We start from the raw sequence: 20,294 nt of genomic DNA on the forward strand, positions 1-20,294 counted from the left end.
TATTTCAGTTTTTTATCTTATTTGAAATTAAATGGATAGTTTGACTCTTTATGAGACACTTTCAAGAGCTTTTACATTGAAAGTCCTAAGCGGAAGTGGTAACTGCCTTTGAGTCTGCGTTGAGGGTGGTTTAACAGAGGCGAGGCCCGTCTTCGCCATTCTGTTTCAGCAGCGTTACATCCCTGACTGTACAACATCTGGACATCAGCTCCTGAAGCCAGACAACACTAGTCCGGTCCCGGGAGAGAGCGGAGCGATGCTCGGCGTTACTGAAATGACTAACGGGTAAGTGAGGAGTTCATAATTGTTTCCCTAAAAAGACACATTTGCCTGATAAATTGGGAAGTTGACAGTTTTCTCGCTGGATGAAAAACAAAAAAAGTTGGCAGCCCCGGTTTGTTCCATGGGCTAGGAGAACTGTAATTTAGTCACGATAAACCCATTAAAACATCGTAAAATAGCTTTTATCACGGAAAGTTAAAGTTATATTAGCTACACGCTGAGTACGTGAAGCTAGCTAATGTAGCTCAGTCACTTTAATGTTGTATACAATCTCAACTTGGTCTCTTAAACTGCTCACAAGCGCCCTCTACCGTGTGACAGGGGGAAGCTTTTAGCTGGCGCACCGTTGAGTTTATATTTAAGACCTGTTTCCTAATGCACGTATGGAAGTATGGAAGCCCAATAATGACAGCAAAAAATACAGGAACATTAAAAAAAAAAAAAAAAACATTTAACTTAATTTTTTTTAATTTACAAAAAAAGAAAAATTATGAGATAGAAAGTCGGTTTTATCCTTTCTACGCCAGAAGTATTTCATGTGTTGTAAAGCCACATTTATGTACTCGCAATACATTTATATGTCAAATGTAGAGGAACCTGTGAAGAGCTGCTTCTATGACTGTTGTGTTTAAGTATCTAATAATTTAGACTTTCAATCTCATTATTATTTTATTTTTTTAATTATTATTATATATTTTTTCGTAGTGATTTTATTTTATTTTTTTTTTTTGCATATATATGTGCTGTTCTCTGGGTTTGTAAAGTTGGATTGAATTATTATTAGCAGTGGTCTCTCAGGCACATCTTGGCCCCTAAATAACCTGAGAGAGTTTTTTAAATATACATGACATGTTATAAAATCCTGCTATTTCCATAATTCAACAATCAGTCAGATTATTATCTGTAAGGAGGATATCCGAGAATCAACAGAGACTCTATTGTGTATTAATTCATTTATGAAAAAGAATGGTTCATGATAGTGTCAGGAGCAAAGTAATAACATAATGAAGTAACTTAGTAGTAAACCTTTCATAAATATAGTGAACTCAGCATTTGTGTGTTAATACAGTAGATGCTGATGTGCAAACTGTTGAGCTAAATGTTGTAAGTTGGTAATGCTCTTTATCTCTCATTGGATGATAACGATAGTAAATATGAATTGGATTTCAGGAACTTTTAGTATTACCTCATATATTTGTTGCATTTAGAGGTAGAGTGACTTCATTCTCTGCTTAGGTAGCCACTGCCCCACTATCTCTTTACGTTACTAACGGTTGTTTGATGCTATATTAATCTTAGCACCTTTTAATTATAATTAAAGGCAACCTACACTCACACACTAGACAGAAGAGACTCACAGGATAGCAGCCTGAAGGACTCTTTAAAGAAGGAAAAAGGATGTTCCTCTATTCTCCTCCCTGCACAGGAATGTCCTCTCAGACTCACCGGACAGTACTTATAGCTTTCTGAACCACTTCCTGACCGTCCATTCGGCCCCGGGGACTGCTGTTCAGAGCCACGTTTCTTTCCACCAGTGTGAACGCGACAGTGTGCACTGCTGAGTTAATCATGGCCCGAGATGAATCTGGCTTTTGTGAAGCACTCTGGACACTAAAAGTCTTTTAAAGGCCTCGAGGATTGCTGCATTCCCGACGTATTACATGCGCTCTGGTGTTGACACAACTAGAGCTTAGAAGAATGTCCTCGTCTCCAGTGTGGACTTGTCCTTGTTTGGAAGAGCGGTGAACTTGTGTGACGTAGGATTTGGACTGTGTGTGTGTGTGCTGACTGGATGTGTGTGTGTGTGTGTGTGTGTGTGTGTGAGGAAGTGTGAGATGTTCACTGCAAACGCACTCAGCAGCTTATTTATACTACGACACACTATGAGAATGATTGACTTTTTTTATAGTAGTTCTATAGTTATTGAGGTTTTCAGGATGTAGTAAACATTTGTTTGCAGCCGCTCCTCCATGGTGTGTGTGTGTGTGTGTGTGTGTGTGTGTGTGTGTGTGTGTGTGTGTGTGTGTGTGTGTGTGTGTGTGTGTGTGTGTGTGTGTGTGTGTGTGTGTGTGTGTGTGTGTGTGTGTGTGTGTGTGTGTGTGTGTGTGTGTGTGTGTGTGTGTGTGTGTTGAGTTTTGGGTACTTTCACATTTGCTTTCGAAATTAAATAGTTTTTCTTCTTTTGTCTCATGCAATTCCTGTTAAGTTCCTCTTGCATTATTTACAGTATTGTGCTGTCAAGTTACCAACACAAACTGTTGTGAAACAGCAATGGAAGACACAGTTGTAGCACATGTTTGGAGGCACACCCATGATTATGGCGGATCATCCACACGCCCGGTATAAAGTCGGTGTGGTCGCTGGGTTTTTGACCTCTTCACCTCCTCTATGGAGGCTGGAGAGATGCACATTGCACCTCCTCTCACCCCCTAGTCGTTCCTCCCTCCTCCTCACACCCCACCTCCATCCTGTGAGGCATTCTGGGAGTCCTAAACCACACACACACACACACACACAGGGCTAGAAGTTTGTGTGCTGGCTTTACATCCACGCATCTCCCACAAACACATACTGGCACATAGGCACAAGTGGACACAAACATTCACACCCTCCCACACACACGTACACACACACACACACGGCAAACAGGAAGTGATGTGGCCATGCAGACTCAGATAACGGCTGTAGGAGTGTTTGCATTGACAGCAAAAAGGGACTTTAGCAACAGCGAAAGTATCTCTCTGCAGCTTGAGACGAAACATTGGTAAGTTTCAGTTTCCGTTAGAACTATAGCTGTAATCGTCCAATCAGCAGTCACGCTCCATTGCTTGCTTCGTGTGATTGCATTGTTTATAATAGAGCTGTGTGCACGCTCTAACACCTCTGCATAGCTTTTGAACGTTGTACTGTAGACTCAGTCTCTTGTGTGTTTGATGACTGTACTTCCTGTTGTGTTTTACTTCTATTTAAACTTTAACTGCTGTGCAGAATGTGTATTTTGCCTGAGAAAGTCTCGCTATTATCGGAAGTCAGCTTGATGTCAGTGGTGTGCTATTGCGTACATCTCTGCTCTGTAAACTGTTGCGTCTGTACTTGTTTGTAAGCTCCTTCTTGTATGTGTGAGTGATGCCAAGACTCCTGTTAGTTTAAATGAATGATAAAGAGGTGAAAAGAAGACGAGGCGAGAACATGTTCCAGTTTGTTGCGTCGGTATTGAAAAGGCGTCGCACATTGCCGATTTCAGGAGTCCCGAATACATTTGTGATCATCACAGTGTCTTAGGGTAGAGCAGCTGTTGTGCTGGTGTTGTCCACGCGGTGGCAGTGCTCTCATGTTAGCACAGAGGTTGGTTCTGGAGCGTCTCTGGCTCGGAGGAAATGAGTGTGTGATGAGTCAGTGTGGGGGCTTTACATTGTAAGACGGTTGACAGTTTTTAGGGGAATGCACATTCCAAACGCACTGAATAATGAGTGAATTGATCTCGGGTGTAAAGCCTAAAGCATTATGAGTGTTCTGACACACTCGGGCTGATTTTGAACTCGAGTTCACACGTTCACATTCGACGCTTCGACTTGGTGTGTTCGTCAAACTCATGTGGAATGCTGAGCAGGTCAAGGCAAGCTGCTGGAGGTTAATCTGCGTAGTGTGAGCCGTTCATAAGGCATATACATGTGTGTGCACATTATATGAAGGAGAGACGTGCTTTCTCTCAGCCACACAGATTAAACACAGTTCACCTAAATAAGCTTTGTCCAGAGCTGCATTGCTAATAAGACAGCATGTTCTATGTCTATGTTTCTTCTTCTGTTGCTTGTTGACCTTCCCGTCCCTTCTTCTTTGCTTGTAATTAAACGCGTCTCAACTTTTCAGCTCTGACTGGAAACATGCATCCTCTGTGTTTTAGTGTCTGTTTGGGAGTTTCTCTTGCTCCCACACAGCGTTGTGATGAATTATTCATAGGTTGACATTTTCCGACATTTTCCCCCATTTTACAATAGTGTGCTGCTTGTGGTGGGAAGTGACCTCACAGTTTACGATGGTGGAGCTCGAGTCAAATGAAAATATGACTCCACTGTAGGTTTCTTTGTTCCTTCTAGTTTCATACAGGAAACACTTATTTTCTTAAATTGAAACGGTGCTACTTTGGATAGTGATTTTATCTGCTAATATTGGCTCATCACACATATTTTATGAAGTCATCATGTCAATGTATGTGTTGATACATTTGTAACAAGGAAACTGCAGTACATACTTTAAATGACATTTAGTGCGTCTCTATTCTGTTATATATGTGTGTGTGTGTGTGTGTGTGTGTGTGTGTGTGTGTGTGGGGGGGAAGCAGCCTTTTTCTTCTTCTGTTGTTTGTACTCGCTTGTCAATCTCTGGCTTTCTTTTTGAACCAAGGACTGAGCCGGGGAGACGTGGGAGGTAAACAGAGACAGAGAAGGGCAAAGGCCAGAGAGGGCAAAGCCTCTCTCTCTCTCTCTCTCTCTCTCTCTTCTGAGGCTTCTCCTCCTTTTTCTCTGAAGGCTTTCTCTCTCTCTCTACCTGCTGCAGGAAGGGGAGGAGTGAGCCACAAGTATTTGATAGGTGTGCAGGCTGCGAAACCACACCTCTGCATATGTCCTTCCTCCAGGGTGTGAGGTGTGTTTAAGAGAGAGAGCGAGAGAACGAGAGAGAGAACGAGCGCGACGCAAGACTTCATCTTTTTATTTGGATCACATACTTTAGAGTCTTACTGTCAGCAGAACAAGGGGTAGGTAGGAAGGAAGGAAGGAAGTGTGTGAGAGATGAACTCTTTGAGGCTGAAAGAGTTGTCAAACTCCGACTTGTACAGACGAAGACAGGAGAGACCAGACAGCTATGGAAGTCTGGCCGGGGACAGCCTCAGGTGAGTCGACCTCTCTGAAGCTTTTTCTTTCTTCTTCTGTGAAAATGATTGATTCAACTCTATGATGACAGCTATCTGTGCTGATGTCTGGTACACTAATATTGCACAAAATCGGCACATATGAATAGTTTTAAACGGCTTCGGATAGAAACTCTACGGTGCAATAAGGAGCTACTTCAGATGAACAATCACCATACCTGTCAGAATGTCCAGCTGTGGTTATTTTTATTATTTTTTAATGTGTAAATGCTTCTGATGCCTTTTAAAGTCAGCTGATGGCCTAACAGTCACTCATCCTACAGTCTCTCTGCTGCTCGTTGCGAGGTTCCTGTCCCGTGTCACACTTCTTGACTAATTGTTTGTAGCTAATATTTTGAATCATTCTGCATTTTTCTATTTTGGTGACCTATCTAAAGTGAGCTTAATCTTATTCTTCTAACGTGGTTTGTGCCCCGTGGTCTTTTAGGTCGGTTGATCGACACATCGTCTTGCATAGCGTAGTGAATCAGAGAGGGTTTGTACCAGAGAACTCCTTCTCTGTGCGTCGTGTATTGACGGGTATAGATAGTGTTTGATCAGCAAATACAAATTCCTCCCGGTTGTGTGACCAGCAGCGATAGACGACGTACAACATGTGCATTCTTTTGCAATGTTGGTTTCACAATAACATCGGTTTTGAATGGTCTTTTTTTTCTCTCTCTCTCATCATCTCTCGTCACTCTCTTTGTGTGTGTGTGTGTGTGTGTGTGTGTGATCGTGGAGTGATTAGAGGACTGTAGTAATGTGAGGAATGTGGACGAAGAGGGAGCTCTCTCTTCAGAAGTGTCTCCACAGACTCTTCATTTCTTTGCCCCAAAGCCTCGCTCCCTCTCATGCAGTGCGAACATCATTTGGTGTCAGATGGGTTCTTTAGTCTGTCCCGAGCAGAATATTTGCACTTTGTATCATTTCATGAAAGTAAAACGTTTCCGAGAGGAGATCATATCTGACTCGGCAGGAAACCACTGTGAGCGAGCAAAGCGAGTTTGTGAAACATGTTGTTTTGAGAATCACAGCTGATGTGATTTAGTGACTTTACTTTATGGAGAAAGTACGTTGAACATGTTGTTGTTCGTCTCCGGGCTGCGTGTGATCCCGGCTGTAGATTTAACTGGAAATGAACCTTGAAAGTGGAGGTCGGGTTTGGGCGTCAGGAACAAAAAGTACAAAACAGAGGAAATGTTAGTCATGAATTATGTTTGCACAGTCACTGAATCAGTGTTACACACATGTGTGTGTGCAAACTCTCTATGTCCTGCTAGAGGAAAAATGGTTTTGCCAAGCGGCCCTCATGTCCGTGTTGCCATGGTTGGTGTTGACACAGTTTGTGTGTGTGTGTTGGGGGGGGGGGGGGGGCAGAGTGTATTTGATTTGTTTCTTTGGCCTGATTCTGCTCATCTCACACCGGCTGAGAGTCAAGCTTTCAAATGTAGTCTGAAGACGCACGGATCCATTCAGACAACCTTGAGACACATTTTAAACAGGAATCTTCTGTACTCTACATTTCTTTTAGCTGCAGGATTGCGTGTTTATTCATGATTATGACAGAACAGTTATCAAAATGACATTTGATTTGTGTTGTGATCATTTCGGTCACAATAACATTTTCAGACCAACTCAGTTGGCCGATCTGGTATCATATACTATTTTAATAAATAACAATTCAGTACATTTATATGCATCTATTTCTTTGCTAACTTATTTGAAAATGTGGAATCCTGCATATTTTATAGCCTAATCCATCCTTATTAGATAAACAGTCAAAATCAATATAAGGAACATATATCACGAGTTGAGGTTTAAGTGAAACAACAATAATTCAACGACAAGCTCATCAAACAAATGGCTGATGTTATTGGTTTAACTGTTTCTGACTGGATCAAGCCCACAGAGGCTGTTGAGATCCCTAATCCCCCCCCCCCCCCCCCCCCCCCCCCCCCCCTCTGTTATCACCTCCATGACAGAAGAGCTACAGAGGTGACTCCATTACTACCTCAGTGACCTGTGACCTCTCCTGTGACGTCTAATGACCTTATAAGGACGTCTCAAAACCCTGCAGAGAGAAAACACCAGAGATCCTGTTCACTGCTGGAGCCATGTTCTCTCTCTCTCTCTCTCTCTCTGTCTCTCTCTGTCTCTCTCTCTCTGTCTCTCTCTCTCTCTCTCTCTCTGTCTCTCTCTCTCTCTCTCTCTGTCTCTCTCTCTCTCTCTATTCCTTAAAACAACAATGGCGGCTCCTAAAAAGTTTACCGTAGATGCTGAAATCAATCAATCCAATATTATGATATACAGTATTCTTATATATGATATATAGCAGAGTGAATATGTCCAGCACTGGCACAACATTACTGCAGACTGTAACCTGCTGTCACAGTGTGTTGCAGATTTTTACTCTAAATATGTTATTCAATAATGTATATATATATAAATGCTTAATTATGTCCAATGCTTAAGTTTAATTTGAAGTATTTGATGTTGCTCTGGACACACTCGAGCTCTCATTTTAGGGTGGATCAACCTGCAACATGAGTGTAATCTGGAGGAAAGATTACGAGTGTTTCCTGTGTAGCTCCAGCCCTCTTTCCATTGTACCCCAGTCAGTCAACAGTGGTTCCCAGTGGAGGAGAGTCCCAGTAGATCCCCAGCTAAGGACTGGAGACATGGAGACATGTCATTGTTCTGCTTTAGAAAGGCTCTTGAAGCTTTATGGTGCCTGGGGAGATATTTGGCTCATTATGTCATTAATGAATTCATTCATTTCAGAGAAAAAGAGAACGCATGACTTTAGATTGATGCAGTCTGGCGGGTCCCTTTCAGAGGAGGTGTATCGGCCCCTACGAGGTATAAAACACACAGACACCAAACAGCAGCTGCCAGCACCTAGTTTGGAGTTGAGGCTCCACTTGGTGTCTATTTGTAGAATTATGGAGTCATGTAGAAGAGTGTTATATTGAAGGACTCGGAGGCATATTTCAGCTGGTCACACACACACATGCGCAGGTCTAGAATGTTGTGTTTTTGTCCTTTTTATAGACTCGTATATCAACTGTTCATCCCGTAGTGTTTGCAGGGTTAACACAGCGTCTTGCATGTTTGTCTCACTGAAGCGTATATCTGGATCTGGAACCAACGTTGTTTTGATGGTTTGGGATGTGGTCATTAATTTGAGATGCCAGTTGAGTTTGAAACCACGTAAAGAGCGACCATTCACCCAGAGGAGACCCAGATTAGTCGGTTTGAAGGAATGCCTACAGACCAATGTGGGCGAACATATTTTATAATTGTAGCTCGAGAGAGCTTCAGATAGTTGACTCACTTGGAAAAGGCACGGGCCATTTTTTCCATTGTGTGAAAAATAAGCAGTCCGTAAACAATCACCAGCCATTGCTCACCAGTACTTCTGCATTAAATCATTTCAGATCGCAGTCCAAAACAGTGTAGCGTTGATCTGTTACACTCTAAATATTTAATCCAACAAACTACATTGCATCACATCAGGAGGGTGTCACCGATCAGACAACATCTGGCTCCCTGTATGTTGTGTGCTGCCGCTCCATCTCCAGCTTTAGTGTGTTTACGCGACGACTAAAATAAACAGCGATCTGTTCTGTTTCTGTCGTACTGATATCGAACCACTGTAGCGTCTCCGCTTTCTTGTGCTGCATTCCTACTTTGCGCAATACTTGGAGTTGGCGCCACGTTGTTATATCTCCCAAAAAGTGTTCCAGCTGTTACACACAAACTCACACAGATTGATGACATATTAGCCTTAGACTAGATAGATAAAAAATATAGCTACGGCTTGAGTATGTGTGAGTGTGAGTGTGTGTGTGTGTGTGTGTGAGTGATGGCACAGTGACCTCTGTCTGGATAGGCGTCAGGGTGGGCTCTTTAGTTTCAGTAACCTGCCCAAGAATAGACAGCGAGTGGGACAGGAGGGCTGACTGACTGTGTGAGAGAAAAAAGAGAAAGAGTTGATGTGGGAATGAGAGAAAGAGGGAGTGTGTGAGGGAGGGAGGGAGAGGGAGAGAGAGGGAGAGTACACCCAGCGCAGTCCGATCAGTGTTTCGCTCTCCCTCTTGCTATGTGGATTACAGCTCCCGCTGCTCACTCGATAGCGTTTCCCGTTACTGGAAGTGGAAACTGAACACAGAGGATTACTACTGGGAGCGTTCTGGACACAGGTGTTAGGCGGACGTCTGCGGTTCACTTTGGACTGTCGTAGACGAGTATGGAGATGAACGGTCGTGCGCTGCCGCCGTCCATACCTGAGGATGGAGAAGCCCCGGACCACGTTCCCCACGGGGAGACGAACGGTTACCACCAGAGGCTTCAGGCCGCGGACGGGGGGGAGGCCGAGGTCCCGGTCTCCAAGTCCCAGAGACGGAAGAGTGACGTCAAAGTCTATAAGGAGTTTTGTGATTTTTATGCCCGCTTGTAAGTACACAGTTTAGAGAAACAGGGGTTAAAGAACGGTAGTTACTTGTCAACCAGAATAATGTTTTTCCCAAATGACGAGACTTACCGTCGGTCCTTTTACCATATACCTAGTGAATGTTATACCTAGTTTTATTATTACTTTTACATACAGTATGAGCAGAAACATCGTACTAGTGTGGTGTGAAAAGATTTTCCTCAGCAGCCAGTAAACCTGCCTGTAGTATCAGGACCGGAGTTCTGGTTTGATTCCCTGGCTTGTGATTGGTGGATGATTTACCGCATCACTACATTACTGTCACAGATTAAGAATTGTGCATTTTGGTAACTGACATACCAGTTAATTTGATAGCAGGAAAAACGCTACGAGGTAGTAGATGTGTGTGTGTGTGTGGTGTGGAATTCGGTCTCTGACGCGGTGTGTGTGTGTGTGTGTGTGTGTGTGTGTGTGTGTGTGTGTGTGTGTGTGTGTGTGTGTGTGTGTGTGTGTGTGTGTGTGTGTGTGTGTGTGTGTGTGTGTGTGTGTGTGTGTGTGTGTGTGTGCTTACTGTAGTGCTACAGAATGTGAGGAATTCTGATATTCCAGCAGCCGGGGGTGACCTGCCTGGTTTGATTTGGTTAAGATGGGCGCCGTGTGTTTGTGCAGGAATAGCTCGGAGCGCTACCGGAGTGAGCACACAGGAGGAAGGGGCTTGGCATTCGGAGTATGTGTTCATGAGGGGTAGGAAGGCTAAATATACGTCGTGTATTTCGGACTGATCTGGCCTCATTGTAGGCTGTGGGAAAACGTGGACGTGGGGGTCACCCACAGTGTTTGTGGAAGGACATTTTGAAGCCTGGTGGAAAATAAAAATCTGATTTTGGCTAAAGGTGTTCTCGCTCAGGTGGGACAAGGAGATGCTAGACTGAGAGTCTTGTTAGTCATGGAGACATTGAAGGTCATACGTGTAGTATTTAAAAACAAAATCAGACATAAATAAAAGACTGTTGAGCACAGACATTGTTTAACCAAAAAATGTGTATAAGAAGAAAATGCAAATATGCAATGAAAGTAGTACAAAACTTTAGACAGCTGGGAGCAATATCTGAGTTTCCATAATATTGTCATAAGAGATGAAAAATGAATGATGGATTATTCCACTGCCTATATAGCCCTACAGATGTTTGCAGATGTTTACAGAGACAGAGGAGAGAGTAGAGGAGATGCAAAAGTAAAGGAAACTGAAGACACATGGAGGCCAGAGGAGGACGAAGGGAACAGAAGGTATTCATAACAGTCTGACAACCAGCCTCCATTTATAGTCTCAGGTCAGCATGGTGGGGTTTACAACGACACAAACTCTTTGCAAGAATTTGATGTTGAATCTAAAAAGTCTATGGGGTGGACATCACACACACACCCTGTTTTACTCACCGTACAACTGAAAGTACTGTTACTAAAGTCAGGATGCTGGATGGAGAGCCTGGATGGTGCAGATGGACAAAGCACTTTGAGTTTAATGAAGAAAACCTTATTTTATTTCAGTCCTACAACTACGTATAGGCTTGTTTCTCGCTCCCGTAGGGTGCTAGAGGCAGATAGGAGGGTGGGAAATGCCTTCGGGGATATGTCACTTCCTCCCAAAAACCCTTCGGATAGGGCAGGGCCGTCTGCATGTGTGATATCAACAACGTGTGTTTGATAAGTTTGAGGATTGGACCCAGATGGAGGCTGTGCTTAGTCTGGAGCAGTTCAGAGTACAGTGATGAGCAGTGTGTCTGAGAGTTTGGGGGATTTTGTTGTTAATTCCCAAATGGATCCAACTAAGTTAATATGAACAGATGGCATGACTCCATAAACATTTTACCCTGCCTTTTGTGTGTGTGTGTGTGTGTGTGTGTGTGTGTGTGTGTGTGTGTGTGTTGCCTGGATACACGTTGGTATTCCGACCTTTCAAACAAAGCAGAGACACCAGGATGTTCCCACCGTTCTCTCTTCCTCTCTCTTTTCCTCTTTTAACACGTCTTTCTGCAACATGTCCTCGTGTACTTGCAGTCTGATTCGGGTTCTAAGCGGTGTTGTTATTATTTATTTTAGCTGTTGATTAATTAGTATGTGGCAATTTTGCACATTTGCAGTTTCATCACATTGTTTTCAACTTATGATGGGATCGTGATGGATTTAGTGCACGGTTCAGCCAAAGCGTCAATCTGGAGTCGATGTAGGGTGGGGCGATATGAAAATATATATTAGATTATAGAGAATTATCCAGTTATAAGATTACTTCAGGTCATTCAGATACATACTGGACCAAACAGCCAGCTGTGTTTAACTGATAGCAGGACTTCTTCTCTCTTCTTCTTCCCTTCTCTAGAATTCCCAAAGTGTTGGTATCCAGATCAGCAGGTTTTGGGCTGTGACCACGTTTGTGTGTCAGCTTCTGGCACCAGTGCCTCCAATGTAGAAGATATGTAGCCTGGGGCCCGGCCCCGCTGATATACTGCTGTCACGTTTTGCAGAGAAGCAGTAAAATAATTCTTATTGTTTAATGAAAGGGCAGGATTGGCTTCATTTGTCACACCAGGTTTGTTCTTAAGGCAGTCATCAGACTACGTCAGACTAATGTTTTTATGTTCGTTACATGATATTGACTCATATCTATGCATGCGCACACGCATCACGTATGCTATAGTCAGACTATCAGAGACAAAAGCAACAAGCGTGGCCACCTACGTGCTACAGTGTCGCAGAGTCTCCGTTGAAGTGTTGCTCAAGTGCTCATTGACATAAGTTATGTCGTTAAATAGCACTATGAACTGGATAACGGCATTTGTTTTCAATGGAACGCAACGGGTCGAAACAACAACATACAATTGGTTGACAATTTACCGAATCGTTGACGCACTTAAAAAAAAGTTGAGACCAGCTCAAATTTGATTAGTTGTTGGTAGTTCGTGCCGGCCGTCAGTTTGTTGCTTCCATTGAAAATGACTTGCAGTGTGAACACAGCGCTCACTGTTGAAACAGTGCAGTTGTATAAACTGTAACTCTGTAACGTGTTGACTCTGAAAAGTCAACACGTTGGTTTTCCCACCTCAGTGATCCCCACACCCTGATAGGCCGAGCCAAAACAAACCCAGAACCAAGATGTTGTGTGCGAGTTTGCAACGGCTGATAACATCTTGCATCACATTTTCCCTTCTCACCTCTCTCCTTGTGTTAAGTACGTCTTCCAGCTGTTCAAGGCAGGAGAAACACGTGACGGATGTTACATTATTGGTATTTGGTGCGTCCTGGCATGACCCCGGCCTCTGCTTTGGAATCATTCCTTACAGAAACACGACAGATACATTGTGTTATAAATGAGGTTATGTCAGATTAAAAACTGATGTGATAATTGTGTATGTTTCTTTGTGTGTTTTAACTATTTAAGTGCATTCTAATCCTGATGATGGTGTTTTTTTGTTCTCCTCAGCAACATGGCCAACGCTCTGGCCAACGCCATGTGTGAGCGCTGCAAGAGCGGCTTCGCCCCGGCTGAGAAGATAGTGAACAGCAACGGGGAGCTTTACCACGAGCAGTGCTTTGTGTGCGCCCAGTGTTTCCAACAGTTCCCAGAGGGACTCTTCTATGAGGTAACACTTTGTCCTCACACATTTTAAATTCATCATCTCAAAAAATGTATGTCAAAATCATAGTGACGCTTCTTTTAGCAGCTTAAAACACATTTCCAGTGGCCGCGATGAGTCGATGAACCAGACAGTTAGATCACTTTTTATCACACGGCTGTTGTTGGTGCACATTCCTCAGACAAAGAATTTAAACACACGGCCCTGTTGAGGTAAATAAAGACGGGTGGGCACAACTATTCGAAGCCCGTTCCAGTAAGTTGTTGGCTTACCGGCCTTGACACACGAGGCCCGATGATTCTCCGGCTGGCCCCAGAGGACCCGATGCTTCTCTGTTCAGTGAGTTTATCGAAGAGAAGGTGTCGCTAATGCACCGCTCAATACAACAGCAAAGCCAAAGGATTTACATTAACCTCTGGGGCCCGTTAAATAATTCAACCTCCATGAGGGAAAGTGTAAAGTAGGACCATACTGAGTTAGGCTTTTTATATTTAAAGCATTTTGTGCTGACAGAAAGATAAAATAAAGAACAGTAATGCCATATATGTCATCCATCTTCATCATCAAATTTGGCTCTTTTGATAGATTTAAGCTCACTAAGCTGAGTCGTCAAAAAAGTAGCTCTCAAGAACCAACCAGAACATTCCCATGTTCATGTTTTTGCTGGGGAACAGAGACATATTGGTGCTGCCATTTATGATCAACATAACATATAGAGTGCTGCAGGAATGAGTCCTAAAACCCAGATATGAGTCAGCATCTTTGCACTGCTGGCTCTCTTGTCTCCGAGTCGATGGATTTTTTACTACGCTTCAAAATCATAAGAGTGGTGTCCATTTGTAAAGATTATAAAAAAAAGTGTAATTATTATAAATTTGTTCGCCACAAGTTTGTTCGCCACACAGCCTATTATATTGTGTTAATGTACAGCTGTGTGCTTTAATTAACTGTGTACAAATTGTTTGAACCCTGTCGACAGTTTGAAGGCAGGAAATACTGTGAACATGACTTCCAGATGCTGTTCGCTCCCTGCTGCCACCAGTGTGGTGAGTACAGGAACTGCAGTAACGGAGAATAAATAGCACCCATCCACTTCCTCTACCTGACCTGACGTGTTCGGGGTCATATGGAGATGCAGCTTTGAGTTTATGCCCTTTTAAACAATATCCAATAATCCATAATCTTCTCTTCTTCTCTAAGGGGAGTTCATCATTGGCCGCGTGATCAAGGCAATGAACAACAGCTGGCATCCAGACTGCTTCTGCTGTGATCTCTGCAGTGCTGTACTCGCTGATGTTGGATTTGTTAAGAATGCTGGAAGGTCAGTTCCTCTACAACCAATCGTATCGGTTCATGTCTACTGCGAGGCAGGGGGATGTTTCTATGACTTCTACACAGCCATGTCAAGCATTCTTAAGACCTTGTCCTCGTTGATCTCCTTTTAACCGTTAAGCCTCAAAAGTTATGATGAAGGTGAAAGACCGTACATGATGCTTTGAATGTCTGTCGTCGTATTTTTACCCGAAAAAAAGTGTTATTGTAGTTATATAAATGTAGTTTATGGTGCTGTTAGACCGAACCGAACGATCAAACTATTTGATGCAGGCCTAGACTTTACTAATCTATCTCAGAAGATCACTTAAGTGTCTTATCAAGTATCTCTTTTTGTCAACTTCTCCTCTCACCTGTTCCTCTCCCTCCCGTCAGGCACCTGTGTCGTCCATGTCACAACAGAGAGAAAGCTCGAGGCCTCGGCAAGTACATCTGTCAGAAGTGCCACGCCATTATCGAGGAGCAGCCTCTTCTGTTCAAGAACGACCCGTACCACCCTGATCACTTCAACTGCAACAACTGCGGGTAATCATGCACACACACACACAAACACACACAAACCTTTCCCAGCTGCGCGTCAGTCTCACAAATCATTCAGACAGCGGGAGGGCTTCAGGCTACAGTAGACGGTGGATGCAAGCTGAGTCAGGTTGTGAGTAGTGAAAACACCTCAGACTCACAGATAGAGAGGTCTTTTAATCACATGACGGGTTCACACTTTATTTGTTAAGCAGTTATGATACTGCTCTCTTGTGGACAAACTATGTCATTGCAATTGTACACACACACACACAAGGTGTGCCATGCTGTGATCAGACTCAGTCCAAGTGACTCTTGACATACGTGAAATAGTCTTTACTTGCATTATGATGATCTCGGAGATGATGTTGTTGACCTCTTCCTCTGCAGTAAGGAGCTGACGGCGGATGCCAGGGAGCTGAAGGGGGAGCTCTACTGTCTGCCCTGCCACGACAAGATGGGGGTCCCCATCTGCGGGGCCTGTAGGAGACCCATCGAGGGCCGAGTGGTCAATGCCATGGGCAAACAGTGGCATGTGGAGGTAGGAACTTTTTTTAAAAAACAACCACGGTTCCCTGAAGATTAGGACACACTACTTGAATATATTCACTGGATTCACACATTGTGAATGACTTCATTGATTTGGTATTGTCTGCCAGGTTGGTTCCAGATGTATGTACAGTACATGTTAAATGATGTAGTGTCTATGAAATGATTATTACTCTGTTTTCTATATACAGAACCGAACAGAAGTCTCTGAGATTTATGATATTTACAATAATTGTTTTATGGATTTCCTGCTCAATTTACTTACGTATACATTTAATTTCATTCCAATGAGTTCACTTCAATATGTGCCACATGTGTGACTCATACTTCTCCCAGCTTTATCTCCACAGTTGTGTTCATTGCGCTCCATCTCCGGGCTTCATACACCATTCCTCCATTACCTGTCTCTTTTGTTATATTCTCTCCGGCGTCATTCCACCGCCTGTCTTCCTATTTCCTTCTGTCTGTTCATATGTGATGCTCATGTTCCTGTCTCCCCTGCTCCACACAAAGCATCACGTGTGCACTGTGTGCGAGCGCCCATTTCAGGGCCACCCCTTTTTTGAGCGAGGTGGTCGAGCCTATTGTGAGAGACACTTCGACATGGTGAGGGGGTTTAAGCATCGGCCTGACATTGATTGCTGCCCCGTGTCCTACTTCTCCCTGCCTGGCTACAAAGGGTTACACTAATAGTTCACCCTTTAGTGTCCGTCTGTCTGTCCAGCACTGTGGTCCAGAGCAGAGATCTACAGGCCAGATTGATTTCAGATCATATTCTCAACCGAATTACCTCGTAACTCAGAGGCTTTTTATACACTAGAAGAGTGAAATTATCCTGGAAATCTGTTCTTTATCTCAGGTAATCGTCAAATTTCACATCATTGAATATTGACAGATATATAGGCTTGCAAAATCATCTTTGTTTTGGCTTTAGAAAATCCATATTGGTGTCATCCTACTCCATACTCATCCAATGTGTCCTCATACACGGACACATGAGGGGTCCTCATTCAGTCCCCCTTTAATTCTGTCATATCCAACCATTAGTTCCTCACATGTCTGGTTGGAGGAGTAGCGCCCCCTCTCAAGCTCACTCCTCCGTCCACCAAAACAGGACATCTGGACTGAACTGATCTGGTTGTGGTCTGACCTGATAACGTCGAAGCCAGACCGTGGTGCTGTTGACCGTGACGCGGTCTGAATGTGATACTGTTGCGCTAACACTTGTGCGCTTGGCTTTGGTGTTTGTTTGCAGCATTTTGTGTGTGCCAAGTGTGAGAAACCCTTCCTGGGACACCGTCACTACGAGCGCAAGGGCCTGGCCTACTGTGAGACGCACTATAACCAGGTAACGCTCAGCCGCGTTCGGAGTATATTTATGTTGAACACACGGAACTGTGATTAGTTTTACAGTTAATCTTCCCTTTGAATTGCATAAACTGGTAGATAGTTGAAGGAAAATTCAGTTACAGTTTCGATTCTAAAGAAATTGCTCTGAACAAGTCTCAATCTGAACCGCGCTGGATCAGAAAGTCAATGTAACAACTTGTGTTAGTTAGCCCGTGTTTGTTTGCATGTTTTTTTGAATACAGCATGTCATGTGATATAAAGACTTCCAGCGCTGCATTGTGTTACAGATCTTTATAACTCGTATAAGATTTGTCGCTGGTGTTGCTCACCCTCTGTTTCTCTTCCTTCGTCACACTCAGCTGTTTGGAGATGTTTGCTACCACTGCAACCGTGTTATTGAAGGAGATGGTAAGAAAACGACGTGTGCAGATGTCTTGTTTCGCAGATTTTGCCTAAAAATGAGATTCTGAACTTCCGACTAAACCAAACCCATTTAACTTCAGCCTTGTGACGGTAAATTGGAACAGTGTCTCATGTGACAGTGTGTGTGTTTTTCTATTTTCGTCAGTGGTGTCTGCCCTCAACAAGGCTTGGTGTGTCAACTGTTTTGCCTGCTCTACCTGCAACACCAAGCTCACCCTCAAGTAAGTGACACCCTGTAACGTTGATAATGTCCCTGTGGAGAGGGATCAATCCACACACGTTAAGATAGATTATGTACTTATATGTTATCAGCTAAGCTCCCTGAAGACTGACAGAAAGTCACATGTGACTTGGCCGCTCTTTCTCTTTCACTACCCTGCATCTGAGACTATTTACTGCTGTTAACTGTCTGTTTTTCAGTCCTGTTTTTTTCCACCTTTCTCTTATAACCCTGTGTCTTTGTGGGTTTGTTTCTCCACCTCTCCTCCCTTTTACCATCCCCTCTTCTTTGTCCTCCTGTGTGCTTCTCTTGCTCCACTTTTCCGCTCAAACTTTCTTCCTCCTTCTCCTCCTACCTCTTCTTTTTTTTCCTCCTCTCATCCTTCTTCTTCCCTTTACTTATGCCTCCTTGGCGTCTTTCTCCTCCTCCTCGTCTCCAACTGCCCTTCCTCTTCTCTTCCCCCTCTTTCAAACCCCCGCGCTATCTCTCCCTCCTTGCTGCTCCGTCAGAGATAAGTTTGTAGAGGTGGATCTGAAGCCGGTATGTAAGCACTGCTACGAACGCCTGCCGGACGACATGAAGCGGCGGCTGGCCAAGCGCGAACGCGACTCAAAAGAGAAGAAGAAGAAACCAATGATACCCATGTGTCTGTGATCCGCTCTTTCTGCTTTCTCCTCACTTCGACTGTTCCTTCCTTTGGTCAGTTTCCATCTTTCTTCCGGTTTCTATTCTTTTGTTGTTTCACTGTCATCATATTTCAAACATGCTCCATGCTATACTCGTTCAAGAGCTCACCAGTGTTGGTTTATGGTTTAATTAAAGGAAAGGCACTGGATCAACTATGTTATCATATGTGTATTATTAACGTGCTAATAAGTGTGTGTCCACAAACTGGACGTACATTGAGATTGAGATACGCACATACTGGCAGTGATGAAATCTAACATCCGAACTGTAACGGTGGCTTTCACTCTCTCTCCCGCAGGAACAAGTTTGTGGAGTTTGACATGAAGCCGGTGTGTAAGAAGTGCTACGAGAAATTCCCTCTGGAGCTGAAGAAGAGGCTGAAGAAGCTGTCTGAAACTGTTGCCCGGAAGTAAACAGGAAAAGAGGGAGAAATAGATGAGACACCCCCCCCCCCCCCCAGGTGGCCATGCAAGTCGCATGTCCAGGGTTGACAATCGTATAACAAAGCATTTGTGTGTTTTACATAATCGGTATGTTAAATTTAGGTTGGTAATTTCAGCGTAACGTGCAAACTTTTTGTCTTTTCAGTTATAGAAGATCTTTTAATGATCTTGAAACTGATAGATTGTTGTCAGTAGGTTTGAAATGAACCTGTTCATGTGCCTTTTAGGTCAAATGCTGCACTGAATATTTTTCACATGCTTGCCTTATTTCACTATATACATTAAAGATGATGGTCCTGTATCTCAAAATGAGCTTTAAAAGAACATAGAAACCTGAGAATGATAAAACATTATGATGCCTCGCCATGTGTCCTCTGTTTGATTTATGTTACTCTCGTATAATAATGCAGTAAACCCAAAGAAAGTCGAGCAAAATACAGTTTTATTAAATGTAGATATAGGGCCTCATATTTCCTGTTTTCCACCAACATGTATTATTTTATGGATTGTTAATGTGTATTTTATTTTATATTGTGCTAAATAAGTTTGTGTTATCTATAAAGTTGTTGTGTATTTACAGTTTGACATCATACTGTATCGTCCTTAATGCTACAGTGATGGACTCACCCGTCACCTGCAGTATGATGTGCTATGTGTGAAACAATCTCTATATCAACTGGTATTTACACCGAGTTACCAGTTTATTAGGTGCACTTGTACAATCTAATATAATCCAACACAACTGCCAAAATAAACCCCGAGTTCATACTGTTCAGTTTTTGTTTTATCTACTCCCATTTACAGTATTAAATACAAGATGGCGACTGGATATTAGAAGAAGCACCTCTGACACACTGTCAACAAACACTGAACGTATTACGCTTCGCAGTAACAGGATTTATTGCAGGGGCAACTGGTAACTCTGTGCGTCCTGCAACATGATGCCTTGTGGCATGTGCGGAGGCCGAATGTTGGAGAACATGTGTCTCTGCTGTTTGTAATCCAGAGAAAGGGATCCTCTTAGAGGGGCGTACCGACTGCCTCAGAGCCTCTTAGGAAAGAAAGCCAACTGTTGCGACTGGGGAAAGAATAGCTTCACTTGAGCAGTATTTTAACACAGAATGCTTATCTTTTACCTTGTAGTTTAATAGAAAAACACATTCCACTCTACACAGACAGACTCTGCTCTTATTCTGTATTTGATCTTTGCTTGTCAAGAGACTGTATTTATTTCATGTAAACACACCAAAGTGCATGTTCTAGACTTGAATTAAAAGCTATTTTCATTATATCTACGGTAATTCTGTCTGCTCATCTTAATAAACAGTGTGTGTCAATCATACCAATGTGCATGTAGTAATGTTTTTAATTTTTTTACATTATGTTTTATGCTAAATGTTTAAGCAGGTTTTGGCTTAATTGTTCTACATTGAAAGTAACATTTGTAGACTTACTTGAGCTATGAAATCCTTTCTTGGAAACATAATATTGAGTGGGTGTCGTGGTACAACTT

At 43.1% G+C, this 20,294-nt stretch overlaps 1 protein-coding gene and 1 long non-coding RNA gene across 7 annotated transcripts; one reads left to right on the forward strand and one right to left on the reverse strand.

The window, feature by feature from the left end:
• Positions 1 to 126: 126 nt before the first annotated feature.
• Positions 127 to 20,123, forward strand: LOC142969270 (LIM and senescent cell antigen-like-containing domain protein 1). 4 transcript variants are annotated; one of them, XM_076109087.1, is made up of 12 exons: positions 2,923 to 3,046; positions 4,840 to 5,173; positions 13,105 to 13,264; positions 14,238 to 14,304; positions 14,459 to 14,579; positions 14,966 to 15,115; positions 15,500 to 15,650; positions 16,914 to 17,006; positions 17,368 to 17,416; positions 17,577 to 17,652; positions 18,161 to 18,350; positions 18,637 to 20,123. In XM_076109087.1, the coding sequence occupies exons 2-11, from the start codon at positions 5,073 to 5,075 to the stop codon at positions 18,303 to 18,305; spliced, it is 1,113 nt and encodes a 370-aa protein (XP_075965202.1). In that variant the 5' UTR covers positions 2,923 to 3,046; positions 4,840 to 5,072; the 3' UTR covers positions 18,306 to 18,350; positions 18,637 to 20,123. The 4 variants fall into 4 exon arrangements, with proteins under 4 accessions (XP_075965227.1, XP_075965211.1, XP_075965202.1 ...); XM_076109112.1 differs by lacking the exons at positions 2,923 to 3,046; positions 4,840 to 5,173 and adding an exon at positions 127 to 285; XM_076109096.1 differs by lacking the exon at positions 4,840 to 5,173 and having other exon boundaries at positions 2,896 to 3,046.
• On the reverse strand, positions 7,132 to 18,186 carry LOC142969294 (uncharacterized). Of its 3 annotated transcripts, none has more exons than XR_012959120.1 (4): positions 15,924 to 18,186; positions 12,836 to 15,684; positions 11,064 to 11,112; positions 7,132 to 9,160 (listed from the first exon to the last, which is right to left on the reverse strand). It is a non-coding gene; the product is annotated as an uncharacterized LOC142969294 (long non-coding RNA). The 3 variants fall into 3 exon arrangements; XR_012959119.1 differs by having other exon boundaries at positions 12,836 to 12,957; positions 14,944 to 18,182; XR_012959118.1 differs by having other exon boundaries at positions 12,836 to 18,186.
• Positions 20,124 to 20,294: the final 171 nt, after the last annotated feature.

This window comes from Anarhichas minor, unplaced genomic scaffold, assembly GCF_050575085.1.
Source record: "Anarhichas minor isolate MPS153535 unplaced genomic scaffold, ASM5057508v1 ptg000004l, whole genome shotgun sequence".
Lineage (NCBI taxonomy): Eukaryota > Metazoa > Chordata > Actinopteri > Perciformes > Anarhichadidae > Anarhichas > Anarhichas minor.

What these genes read in the sequence shown, in the direction of transcription:
- LOC142969270 (XM_076109096.1), top strand. Translation starts at nt 2,946, where the DNA reads ATGCAGACTCAGATAACGGCTGTAGGAGTGTTTGCATTGACAGCAAAA. An exon ending in CAGAGGGACTCTTCTATGAG is followed by an intron (nt 13,265 to 14,237) that starts GTAACACTTTGT and finishes CCCTGTCGACAG; the next exon opens with TTTGAAGGCAGGAAATACTG. An exon ending in TCCCTGCTGCCACCAGTGTG is followed by an intron (nt 14,305 to 14,458) that starts GTGAGTACAGGA and finishes TTCTTCTCTAAG; the next exon opens with GGGAGTTCATCATTGGCCGC.